At 32.6% G+C, this 14067-nt stretch overlaps 1 protein-coding gene across 4 annotated transcripts in view; it reads left to right on the forward strand.

Annotated features, from left to right (window-relative positions):
- Pclo (piccolo presynaptic cytomatrix protein) overlaps positions 1-14067 on the forward strand; it is a 263933-nt gene that overhangs the window by 209626 nt on the left and 40240 nt on the right. For 2 of the 4 annotated variants that reach the window (XM_090332893.1, XM_090332891.1), the window contains 5 exons: positions 1218-1244; positions 5061-5154; positions 6253-6324; positions 7054-7234; positions 8794-8988. In XM_090332893.1, the coding sequence (XP_090189019.1) occupies positions 1218-1244; positions 5061-5154; positions 6253-6324; positions 7054-7234; positions 8794-8988 (569 nt within the window). Of the gene's footprint in view, positions 1-1217; positions 1245-5060; positions 5155-6252; positions 6325-7053; positions 7235-8793; positions 8989-10216; positions 10400-14067 lie in introns of all 4 variants that reach the window. The other 2 variants (XM_090332895.1, XM_090332894.1) reach the window with 2 other exon arrangements.

A 14067-nucleotide genomic window follows, 5' to 3' on the forward strand; every position in this document is an offset into this window, starting at 1 on the left:
CTTAGACTTTACATGCGCTCACTCGAACTATTTTCTGAGTGATAGATCTGTCAACAAATTTTAAAGCATTAAAGCCATAAAAATTATGGTTCTCTAATTGCTATATTTAAAAAGTATTCAAATTAGTTATACACTGCATTTAATTCTGTCCTTCACCAATATTATCACCATGGACAGATTACCAGTTTAACTGGAATTCAGTTTTCTTGTTGATATTGAGAGAATTCTTGTAGGTACACCATGATTTCTAGCGTGTCAGAGAAAACAAATCAAAGTCACACTCAGTGACTTGAAAATTATAAATTCAGTATAGTCTCTATTTTATCTTACCCTGTAATTCAACTTGAGAACTGAAAATCATTGGTACTGGTACTCTAGTTTAAATTTACTGAACAGTTTCTCGAATCTTCAGTAATTTTATAGAAATTACTCAAATTGCCCTGTAGCCTCAGAGAGTCTTGTATTTCATAATAATTAATTTGTACATTTTCATAACTGTAGAGTTTGGCTGTCTTTTCAGATGAGTATAGAAAAGTAACAACAAACCACATTTTATTTTGGTATTTAGTTTGATCATCAAATCTTTAGTGTTAACTTAATAAAATATTGTGAAAGTGAGAACCACTATCAAATATTGGTCACTTGTATTTTTTAAATGAATGAATGAATTGAAATAAACACTATCATTTATTACTGTCATTTATTTTTATCTTCTAACAGTATTCTGCAGACTCATATTTTATACTACATAAGAATATCTACCTTTTATTTATAAAGGTTATATTTTCATTTGAATTTTGCAAGCACTATAACCAGAACAGATGAGCAAGTAATATGAATATGTCAGCTCACTGTGGAAATAGTAACAGGGAATGGAGAGAGAATACATCACTTAAGCTGTCCTTAGATAGTTTTTCCAATGATATTTGAGAAAGTTGGCTCAGAAGCAGCTAATATGCTATTTATACTCAATACCTAGTTTTTCCATTAAATTACTCTTAATGATGAAGATATAAGGCCTTATAATAATTGTGAATCATTATTTTCATTAAATTTCTGAGGTTATTTCCTGCCTTTATATCATTTATATATTGTGGTATGGCTCCTCTGCATGTTAATATCATATTTCTTTCCTTATTTCTGTTCCTAACGTTTTTCTTCCTGTCTTTCCTACTTTCTTGTTGTATCTCTTATTCTCCCTCTTGGAATCAATGCAGTCAAGTCATGGTTGTCCAGAATGCCAGGTAGAGATTATTCTCTTTCACTATTCAGCTATAATGTTATGCCTAAAATTATACTTGTTTTATTTTTATGTACATTGATCTGCACTTTGATGTGGTCGGTAATTTTTATTATTCTGCACTCGAGAATCTATTGAATTAGCAATTACAGAAAGTCACATTTTTCCTAACTAGTTTTAGTATGTGTGTGTATAATAAGACTCATAAAAGTAGAAAATACAATTTGTCTGCTAAAACTTAGACTCTCGTGTAATAATCACAGACCATGTTTTACTGGATCTTTTATATAATTCTGGAGTCATGTTTTAAAAGGAATTAACTGATCTTTAAATTTCCAGTACTACATTCCAGCTGTGCACTCCAGCACTACTTATTATAAAATATTAGCAGTAACATAATTTTGATTGGCTCCAATGGTAAGAGCCTGTTTGCTAATAACACATAGCATGTTCCACCATTATATTATCAACAAATAGTACTTCTTAATCAAAAGCATGATTTAGCATGTCTCTTACTGCATCATCATAAATTATATGTGTTACTTGAGAAGGTGAATCATGTACTATCTGTAGCAAGAGAGTAATAAGAATTTTAATTTCATCTAGATTGTTAATGGTACAGCATTTGTCTTGTCTGTAATTTTTAAATATGGTACATTTATTAATCCCGACAAGCTATTTCTCCAGAAGAGGACCCTTGATCATTTTAAAGGCAGAAAAATCTGTCTCAAAGAATAGTTTGTCCATTACATCTTTACTGGTACCCAGAAACTTTCAAGCCATATAATTGTAACAAGCAGTGAAATTTGACACTGATAATTTTCTTAGTACAATTCATTCTCACATTTCAGAACAAAATCCAGATATTTGGAATGATACATAAAATTAATATTGCTTCAAAGAGATCGTGTCATTTACATAACAGACACACTTTTTACACATTTACATAACGATTACATTTTTCAGAATCTCCCCTTCTTCATTTACACAAACTAAGCAACCATTATCAGACTAGTGAGTGTTCATTTAACTTACAGAACACCTTTTTTTGTAAATGTGAACAATTGTTACATGCATCTTTGAGAAGTTTTTTACAAACTATTACATTTCAGCCCTACTAATTATATAAGCTATGAGATTTTCATAAAACTATCTCCTACTCTGCTAACTAGGAGTAGCAGTAGCCTTTGCAAAAATTTTTTCTGTATGTAGGTGAATTGATCTAAATAATAACCATAATGTCGGGCACATAACAATCTCTTAATAACATTTAGTTTCTTTATTATACCTAGTATGAATATATCATTTGCAGCTACCCAATGGCCTGTTATCACTGCAAAATATGTGTATCACTCTATTATGCACAATTTTTTCACATTGCGAAGGAGAACTAGGCAAATTTTCTTGTTACAAAATGTAATGCATTAATAATTTAAGTAATGAAAACCTTGTTAACTAAAAACATATTTTCTTTATTTTTCATGTACTTTTCTTGTCTTTTGATCAATTTATACCTGAGCTCACAAGGGTCAGGCAAGCTACAGTTGAAGAATGACAAGAAAAGATCTTAAATTCTGAAGGAGTATATGTGAAGTGTCTCTTTCCAGTTCTTTTCTCATCACACTTTGGGCAAAGTGCAGGTCTCTTCACATTAATGAGATTTTCCTGTGATCATAGCTAGTTTTCATTACCACTATACTTGGAATCTCAATCTAGCTAAACTCTCTCAGCATTCCTGATAGCATATCAAACTACTTTTTCCAGGACAAATACTGTTTCCGTTGAAATTATAGGAAAATAAAGAATCACACACAGATTTTTTTGCCAGTGCTGGGATTTGAATTTATGGCCTGAACACTGTCCTTAGGCTTTCTCAAGACTAGAGCTCTACCAATTGAACCATAATACCTCTTCTGACTTTTTTTTATGAATATGGTACAGAGGAATTGAACCTGGGTCTTCATGCATGCTAGGCAAGAGCTCTATCACTAGGCCAAACTCCCTGTCAAGAATCTCACACAGATTTTAAGATAAAGATATGCACCATTGTCTTATCTATGAATTGCTGTTTAGGTTTCCATTGGTTATAAAATAATGTGTTTGTTTTCTTATTGGCAGTTAGAAAAACTATTGCAATAAATATTTTTGAACTAATTTCTTTTATGTTCATGAATGGGAGAATTTTGGTAAGGTAAAAATGGAATTAGTAAGAATGGAATATTCTAGGTATGGGTAACTAGGAATGTATACTTAATTAGATACTGCCCAAAAGTGTATGAAAAGCTATACTTTCTGTCCACAATCCATAAAAGTTCCTATTTGTTTAAATTGTTGTCCATACACATCCCCTAGGATGTTTTCGATTTATTTTGTATAACAAAGTCATAAAATTCTTTATTTATTTTTGAACAGTTGAATGCCTTTGTTAGAAGTAAGCTGAGTTCTTCTTGGCTCTTACATTAGATTCAATCACAATGCCAGACAGAAGAGGTGACATAGGAAGAAACTCTTTTTTTTTTAACTTAGACAATCTTTTACTTAAAAAAAATTTGTGCTATCTTTTTCAGACAGAGAGAACACACTTCTCTCTTTAAGTCAATATATCCCAGGAAGATGTACACGGAGAATCAAGTGTCTGATTTTTTCATCACTTATTGTAAATCGGGATATTTTTTCTGTAATTAATAGAGGGATTACAGTTATATTCGCCACTTTGAACATTGCTATTTCTCTACTTGTACAAGGGATTAAAAATTTGTGGCATTTTTATAGGGTTAATAGTCTCACTGAATACTGATTTGCGAACTGTGATTTTCAAAAACAGAAAAATTTAATACATAGCCTTGTTTTTTGATATTTTTCCCTTTAAACCTGTTAATTCCCTGATTGTTCTGTCCAAGTTTATAAATATGAAAACAAAGGTAGCATGTTTATGAAAAATGTTGCTTTTGCAATATTTTAAGATTTGAGTTTAGGAAGAAACTCTTTATCTCAATCTTGGCTCCACACTTGAGTGACCTGATAACCTTCAAAACTCTATTGCTCAAGAGAGAACATTTAGACTGTCCTTGGAAGAGATTTACAAACATTGAATCTCATACTTTACAAAGCGTATTGAATGATGATACAACATCAGTTTTGGAAAAAACTGTTAATCATTTGTTTAAATACAGCCATTACAGATTTTTGTTAGAAAAAATGAATTGTTAGACCATGTACGTTTTTTGTTTTTGCCAGTCCTGGGCTTGTGCTCAGGGCCTGAGCACTGTCCTTGGACTTTCTTTCTCAAGGCTAGAGCTCTACCACTTGAGCCACAGCACCACTTACAGCTTTTTTCTATGTATGTGGTACTTAGGAATTGAACTCGGGTCTTCGTGCATACTAGGCAAGCACTCTACCACTAGGCTAAACTCGCAGCCCCTAGACCATGTAGTTTTGCTAACGTTTAGACATAAACTATTGGGATGTTAAAAACTACGTTACTATTTGTAGCACAAATGGTATTGACAATTCCTTTCATTTAATGTGGCTAGCTTCTACCTTAGAGAAAAAGTAATGTTTCTAAAATTATAGAATAGCTAGAATACTTAAAAGCATTTATTTAAAAAAATATTAGGGAAAACAAAATATAAGGCATCCAACTTGTTTAAATTGCTCTTGTGTATTCAACTTAAAGTAATGTTTAAAAATAAAATAAGGACTAGATACTTACACAGTCATTTGAAATGAATATCCTAAAAGTCTATATGGCTACATGATTATGAAGTCATTATGTGACAACTAAGTAATCAAACTAATTCTTCCCTTTCTTCCAATTCAGTGCTGAGTACAAGAGAAGGACTAAATATGTCCAGAAAAGTCTGAATCCCGAATGGAATCAAACAGTAATTTATAAAAGCATTTCTATGGAACAGGTATGTGATGATTATTTCCTACCAGACAGATTTGGGCTAAAAAAACATAGTTGTTAGTCAGTGTTTACCATACAGATGCAAACATTTCAAATATGAAGTTCAGATATTACGTTAAATGAAATGTATACCTTTGACCTATTTACTGCTGAAAACAGACCAGTAAGTGAATGAAAGAGAACAGGCCACTGACAATCTTCAGTTTATAAAATAGTTATTTCGCAAAATTTAAGTGTCAGTACATCACAATTCATATGTTGACACACATAAGTAATAAAAATGCAAAAATATGATTCAATATATAACAATCTGTTATTTTATGAAATAATATTTTAGAATTTTGACTCAAAACTCATGAATCCTATTAGTAGATTAACTATAGAAGGCAAAATAATGACTAACATAAAAGATTATCACTACAAATAAATGACTCTAAGCAAAATGATACTAATGTACATTTGAAAATCTGAGCTTCAAAACTTTGCATTCATAGCAGAAATTATAGTTCATAAAGTTAAAGACAGAGGAGGGAATAAAGTCAAACAGGAAGAAATCATTCATGTAAAATAAATTTCAAATAATCTGTCCTTTTCAGTAAGTAGCATAAGATCTTAATTTGTCCTCTGGAAGATCAGTTTGATTATATGGCCAAACATAAAACTTACAATTGGGTGTTTTAATGTAACACATATTAATTTCACTGGCAGAAATAAGACACTGCTATTACATATTCTGGATATCACTGAAACAATAAGAGTTGTCTAAGCAGTTACATCTTCCAGGATTATATTACAACTTGTGAATTTTCTATAAGAACATCGATTTTGCTTTCTACTTTAAAAAAGTGGATAGATAGGTAGAGATAAATAAGAAATAAAATAAAGTTACCAATTTGTTCTCAGCATACTGCTTTTATTTATCAAACTCCATTAGAATACAAGGTAATTGTTTACATTTTATATAGTATTTAGAATAAGTATTGTTTAGGTAAAACAGTATTTTTATATAAATGGACATGATTCAAGTATGAAAATAAATTGCAAGTATAATGAAAACTTATTATAGAAAATAGAGTTAATGTCCATTTTATTTGAACTATAGCTAAAGAAGAAAACCCTGGAGGTGACAGTTTGGGATTATGATAGATTTTCTTCAAATGACTTCCTTGGGGAGGTAAGCCCCAGACTGCATTTTCCTTCCATGCTGCCACTGTAAACTACCAAATAAAGCAAGCTAGAAAGCATATTTGTATTGTGTATTTATTTATATTATTATTATTATTATTGTTATCTTTAAGTAGTAGTACAAAGGAGTTGCCAATTAACAAAGAAGTTTATAAATTCTATGTATCATTTTCACTGTCACCCTTTTCAACATTTTCATCTGTCCATCCTCCACTACCCTCTTCTCTACTCTTCTTCATTATATAAATTATACATTGGATTCTTGACTACATTCTCCCCATCTTCTCCTCTTCAAGACATAGTTCTTCAGTTTATAAAATCATTATTTCTAAATAGTTTTGTAATCTGTATTTGCAAATTACTGTTTCAGTAGATAAACAGAACCCTGAGAAATGGTTATTGGTAAACTGCTACATAATTTATACTTAATTTGTAAGATTGGGTTTTGTTTAAGTAGAGAAATAAATAATCTTTCTGTGAACTAAAGGAGTTCTGAGATAATGAATTTATAGTAGAAATAAGCTAGATATTTAATAATGCTGATCCTATATCTCCTGCACACACAGATAGATAAATAGATAGATAGATAAAATTATAATATTCATACACATGTAATTACCATACATATGTATCTTGGCATAAATTTTAGATCACAAAAAATATAACTGATGCATTATAACTTCATTCATGAATTTCATAAATTTATTGTCTTTTTCAGGTATTGATTGATTTGTCTAGCACATCTCATCTTGATAACACTCCTAGGTGGTATCCACTCAAGGAACAGACTGAGAGCATTGATCATGGCAAGTCTCATTCCAGTCAAAGCAGCCAGCAGTCCCCAAAGCCTTCTGTTATCAAAAGCCGAAGCCATGGTATCTTCCCTGATCCATCCAAGGGTAGGAATTATTTCAAGTAGAAATAGCATTTTGTCTGTTTGTTCCCTCAGTATATTCTTGACATAAGAACCTCTAAATTATAGAATAGATATATTAAAATACCGACTGTGTAATGTGTATTGAAAGTCAGATTCTGCTAAAATATTAGTATAATATCTAGCAGAGTGATCTGAAATTTGAGAAACTGGCTTTAGTCTGCTCAGCATAAATTAGGTATATCACTTGACAATCTTCTGTTTTATGTGCTTTACCGAAACCTGTTAAGAGGACAGTATGAGGTACATGAAATATTTCATCTTTTCTGTTCCAATAAATCAATGATATATGTGATTTTAGAAAGAAGCAAAGTGGTATAGTTCATAAACAAAAAGTCCCTTTTAGTACCTTGGCTAAAGATAATCATGCTAAATGAGTATATTTGAGTATATGATTTTTCATATGGCCTTACTCTGTAAATATAATTTCACATATTACTTTTACTTATATCAAGAATGTTTTTATTCATCATCAAAATGGTTAGGGTAATAAAATTTCCTTAAATCTTTCCTAAATTTTAGACCAAAACATTTTCAACAGTTTTTTTTGTTTAATCAGCACTGCCATACATTAAGTTTGGCCATATGCACAGCATTTCCATTTTAAATAACTTAACTTTGCTGTATCGTCTTACAATAGAACCTCAAACCTTGTTATAAAGTTATTATTGCCTGTATAGAATAACTGTGATATCTTATCTAGATATACTGAGCTACTTGGGTTATACAGATATATAATTTTTATACCATTCTTCAGTATAGCTTCTTTGACTCTGTTGTACCTGTCAGAAAGTATATCATATTAAGAAAGTATTTTGATGTGTTAAAAGGTAATGCATTATTAGTAAGTATTCTAGGAGATTAAATCTGAGGCCATATCTAGCAGGCAATTCAATTCATATGCTGACCCATTGACTAAAATGAGTACTATAGATTATGAATGAGCTTTATGGATGAGTGATGAGCTCTACCTCTCCAACTCATCTGTGTCTCTTTTAACATTCTGGAAGATGATTAACATAAAAATTAATCTTCCCTCTACTTCTCTCCCTTCCCCACTCCATCTCTCTCCTAGGCAAAAAAAAAAAAATGTGTGCATGGTAAAGTATTTTTAATTGCTGAAAACAATGATTATATAGTTTCAAATACTTTCATCCTAAAATTCATTTCACTTTTGTGTAAAACTTCTCATCAGTATAGGCACATTGTCTTTTTCCCAACCTCTACCAGAATGAGCAGAATTGCTGGCTGAAACCAATGGTTAATATAGTAATTAGTTGATACTAATTAGATATATTACTCCTCATGATCATCCATTTTCTCAAGATCATGATCCTTTCTTCCTATCATCCTCCAAATAGCTTTGCAAATAATTTTGTGTGGTAAGCAGTTGCATCCATGAACCATACACAGCAGTATTAACATAATTTTTAGCTCGATGTAGACAGTTCGTTATAATTATATGTAGACCAAGGATGACAGAACAACTTTAACGCGTGTTATTTTTCACCCTTTTATAACCAGACATGCAGGTTCCAACCATGGAGAAATCTCATAGTAGTCCTGGTAGCTCCAAATCTTCATCTGAAGGCCATCTCCGTTCTCATGGACCATCTCGCAGTCAAAGCAAAACCAGCGTTACTCAGACCCACCTGGAAGATGCAGGGGCTGCTATAGCGGCAGCTGAAGCCGCCGTACAACAGCTCCGCATTCAACCAAGTAAAAGACGCAAATAAATTCCTCAGCATGGCAGCTTAATGTTCATCTGTTGCCTTTCTCTCCTGCTGTCCTTTTCCTGTTTGCTTTCCGTTTTTGGCATCCCCTGCTCACTCTGTTCTCTGTCCCTTTGTCTGTGTAAGAATGGTATCAATACATAAATATGCTCTCCCTTATATTTGGTTTTGGTTTTGTTTTGGTTGTGTTTTGTTTTTAATTTACATAGACTGCAACAAAACTGGCTGTTTCTCCTTTGTCTTCACCATCACCCAACCTGGCTCATAGTATTCGGTAGCTGTGTCTGTGGTACAGGCAGAAAAAGCAATGTTGTGAGTCCTTTTTATGTGTGCTTAAATATTCTTTAGAATGCAGGGATCATAAGCACAAAGGGGCTACCAATTTTCCAGGCATTACAAGCTAAAAAAAGCACAAACATACAAATATTTAGAACAAATGAGCAAGGAGATTCTTGCAACTGAAAACACTTTAAAATTTTAGACAGAAATAAAAAAAAAACAGCAGTCATGTTTTAGAACCTAGAGAATAAAAACTCATGTTAAACCAGGTTTAAAAGCACTAAGGAAGGATGTATGTGAGATGTGGATTTCTGTGTGTAAAATTTCCCAGTCTCATGATGCAATTGTGAAGAAAATCATATTACTTTAAAAATACTTATGATTAAAGTATGCATAAGAATATACATTGAGGCACTGTAACATGGTTCAGGAACATGATTGGGTCCATTTTTGTGGATCACATTTCACATTTTCAGGCTATTTTTTTTCTTTTGCCTAACTATTGAAATCCTTAAAAATCTGAGACATGATATTATCTAGTAAATGTAAATCAAAGTAGAAAATTCATGTCACCCGACTGTCATATTTTCATTTCATTTGTGAAAATTTTATCGATTAATGTAATTTTAGCAAACTCTAAATGAAGATTAGACAGCTCCCAAAGACAGGAGCAGTGTTATGTCCATATGGCATTAGCCAGCCACTAGAGATTGCTGTTCTTCCCATCTTTCTAGTCATTTCCCCATCCCTTTAGTCATGTTCAAAGAAACAGCCAGTTTTAACTCCCTTCAGTGCTGTGCATGTGGTGTCATTTTGGCATTTGAAAACACAACTTAAATAGAGCAAAAGAACACTTGTGTTTGCATGAATAACATTAAGCTGGTTCCATCTGAGGATACATACTCTGGGTTTCCATTTCACCCACACTGCCACAGCAGCACATAAAAGCGGTCAGTCTAATCATACCAGGAAGCAGCACAGACACAGCATAGCAGGAGTCCTCCCTATTCAAAGAACTCAGTCTGATAATCTGCCTCCACCAGCCAATGGCAACCAAGACCAAAGCCAGCTAGCCCTCAGGAAGGTGATGTCCGATGGACCAGTCAAGCCAGAAGGAGGTGAGCAGAAAGGCCCTGTTCAAAGCACACAGCAAGAACATTCCCCCAATTTAAAGCTTTCATTCTTAGAGATTGTCTGATGAAATATGTTTATCCACTTTTTAATGTGCTTTTGTGGGCATGGCATTTTAGGACTTCATCACCACCGTGTAAGTTCCAAGATCACTCTCGTATTATATTGACTTCAGTGATTTGTATTTTTCTATGCACTGGGCATCTTCCAATCTTTGTTGGGAAATAGATTAACAGTACTCATACTGCAGAATGGAATGCATGCTTACTAACCTAATCTGTTCAAGCATGACTATAAATATGTTGCATTGTGATAAAAGATTAAATCGGTCACGATTCAAATTAGCATACCAGTTGGAATGTAGATAAGTTTTTGTTGCCTATTATTTAAAGTGTAACTTCTGGAAATTCTTAGAGGCGAGTAAAGGAAAAATTGTCAATGCACTCATTCACCTTTACATGGTGAAAGTTCTCTCTCAATCCTACTAGCAGACATTTTCCATTCGTGTTTCCATAGTTGTTAAGTGTATCAGATGTGTTGGGCATGTGAATATCCAAGTGCCTGTGTAATAAATAAAGTATCTTTATTTCATTCATAAACTACTGGGTTCTGAGCCATTGTTATATGATGCAGCAAAAAATGAGTGTGTCAGTTTTTGTTTTCTCATTTAATCCCCTGCAAAAATCTAGTGAGAGTTGTAATGGCAGAAACATTTGGGAAAACAAAGTTCCACATTGGAAACATAGACAGAAGGAAAATCATTACCAGGTGAATGCATGTGAGCTTACATCTAAACATATCTAATGAGTTGAATTATCATAGTCAATACTTCCCCTCTTCTCAGGTTCCCAGATGGAAGAAAATAAACCCATGCTTTTCAGAAAGATGAAGTTAGCTTTGATCCCAGAGCTAAATTAAGACAGAAAAGCAAGTCCATATCTGTTCCTACATCTGCAAATTTTTTCCCCAAGAAAGACAGCCATGCTCAGGCACAGAAATCAAACTAACATCATTATAAAAGTAGTTCAATTTAGTTCAAAATCATATATACAAACAATTCTCTCTTTGAATACCTGTTAAGTACCTTCTAGCCATGGAGTTCTCGATTTTATGATTCTGATTTATCAGAAAATTAAAACAAACTCTTATAACCTCTTGCCTTTCTCTTTATTCTTAGAAATGTTAAAGCTCTCCTTTCAATCAATTAAATGGAGGGCAATAGAGGCAAATCTCTGAGAAGTTGCTATAGTTTCCCAGAAACCAATTAGCTTAAATATCTATGAAGTTCTGAATGTATGATTTCTCAGCCTCATTTATAGTTTACAAAAGGCCTGAGTTTCCTTTTTTTTTTGCTAGTCTTACTAGCACATTCTAGAAATAAAATTCCACCTCACAATTTTACTTCTATCTAATAAGTTTAATTGATTTTTTTCTTATTTTTCGTTTTCTTATTTAGAGTATTATACAAAGGATAAGTGTCAAAATAACTGAATGCCTCTTTTTTAGTCTTATTTTTAGTACTGTTTACTTAAGCACTATTATATAATCATTTTATTAGCTTTTTCATCATAGATATGGATTTTAAAATTTACATGAAAAAAAATCACAAGTTTACCTTGAGTAAAGCTCCAGTATATATATAACATACATCCTTTACAGTTAAAGTGCTAAAATTGAATCTGAAGTCTTTTTTTATGTCAGAATCAAGAGGAAAACTAGATAATATAACATGCCTTCTTGTTTTATTTCATCATGAGATGATATATAAAATACCTGTTTTTAAATGTATTGTTTATATATTTGTTATAAATGTATTGTTTCCTGACTATTATAAATAACATAATTTTACCATGTATTTCTCCAAATGCCTAATCAGAAATAAATAGGTTAAGGCCCCGAGAGAAAAACTTATCAGAGATATAAACATACAAATAACCAGCCAGTCCCTGTTAACTAGTTTACTTCTTACGGAAGTTTTAGGAATATTTTCTTAGGTTTCATTAAGTATCCTCACAACTGTGTTCACATAATCCCATCTGTATTCTGAAAATAAGACTCTACATTTGAAAGAAAGAAAAAAGAAATCTTCACATTGAGTCAAGTGTAGTGTCATTCATTTCTCTTTTTATCACACAAAAAGGATGAGCTAATGACTCAGATATTCTTATCCCTGTTACTGGGGAATAACCAAAGACTCACAGGGTTAGAACACCTGATGTAGGAAAAGACAACTAAGAATTGTCTAAACCTACCTTGTAGCCATAATTATGACTCACAACCTTTGCTTTTAAATATTCCAGCCACTTTCCAATCAAACACTTCTGGTTTTATTTTTTTGATGTTGTTTACCTACTTATTATTTTTCCCTAAAATTCTTACAAATTATTAGAAGTAGGGACAAATAGTGGCAAAATACTTCTCTTTCTACTTGATCCTTTTTTTTCTCAGTGCTGGTGATTTAAACTATTGAACACCTAAAGAAGAAAACTTCCCCAATGTCATAGCTCAGTGAGCAAGAAGTAGGTCTATAGAGGAAGCTGTGTGTACATCTGGAGGCATGCTGTCAAAAGTGACAAAACTGCCCCCAAAGAGCTTTTTCATATTTTGTTTGTAAGCTTCTCAGCACATTTCTGCTTGAAGTAGCATAATATAAGTATGGGTCAAGCAAGAATGATGGAGTGAGCCTAAAGGAACTTTTTCTCTCCTGCTGGGGCTTATTTCTATGCTAAGACATCTGAAGGGACAAATTAGACAGATTGTGTCAAGTGATTCTGATGCCAGATAAACAACTCTTTTTTATATTTAGACAACCCTCTTAGTATTTTCCTCTAATTCCTTTGTTGAGCCTAGGGTGTCCTGTTTCAGAATGTGACATTATCAAGGGAAGATAATTTAAAAACTAGTTTTTTAGGTTTTTTTTTCTTTTTTCAATAACATATCAAAGTAAAAGCTTTTGAGGAATTAAGCATTCTTCAAAACTTGAAGACTCATTTAGTTGCAATATAATGTTTTAAATGTTAAGTTCAACTTGAAAATTTTTTATCCATTTTACTTTGATGCTAAAAGCTTACCTATGAATTTTAACTTAGAAACAGATGATTTAAAAAATAGATTCACATATCCCCTACTCCCTTGACAAGAACAGTTTGGGCAGATTCCAGATTCGAGAGGAATTAATCTTATCTATGATAATTATGTGAAGAAATTTTTAAAATCCACAAATCTCTGATGTAGTCAAATTATAGGAATTCACCTGGAAGCTATTTCCATAGATCACTGCTGGAGACATCACTTTAAGTAAATCTCATTTGCCCCTGTCAAAGAGTTTTTATCCAAGAATTGCCTTGGAAAACTCTTACCAAGCCATCATTGATTGTGCAAGATTTTTATCTCTGGGCAAGTGGCAGGGGTTGGCTAGGTTTACAAAAATAGTAACCAACTAATGTCTCATGTTCTTCTGACCAGAAGTAGATGATCACTGTGGTGGGAAGGAATCTAGCCTTTTCTGTTTCCAGTTAAGAAAGGGTCCCTGAGAGAAGTTAAGGAGAAATCAAGAGAGAAATAACCATGGGTTTATTTGGAGGTGACATCTTCAACATTGTACATTTATGGACAATAAAAAAATGCATCCCTCATCAGTGAGTTTGCATGCCAC

The sequence above is a fragment of the Megascapheus bottae genome, chromosome 5, assembly GCF_031878675.1.
Source record: "Megascapheus bottae isolate mThoBot1 chromosome 5, mThoBot2.hap1, whole genome shotgun sequence".
Classification (NCBI taxonomy): Eukaryota; Metazoa; Chordata; class Mammalia; order Rodentia; family Geomyidae; genus Megascapheus; species Megascapheus bottae.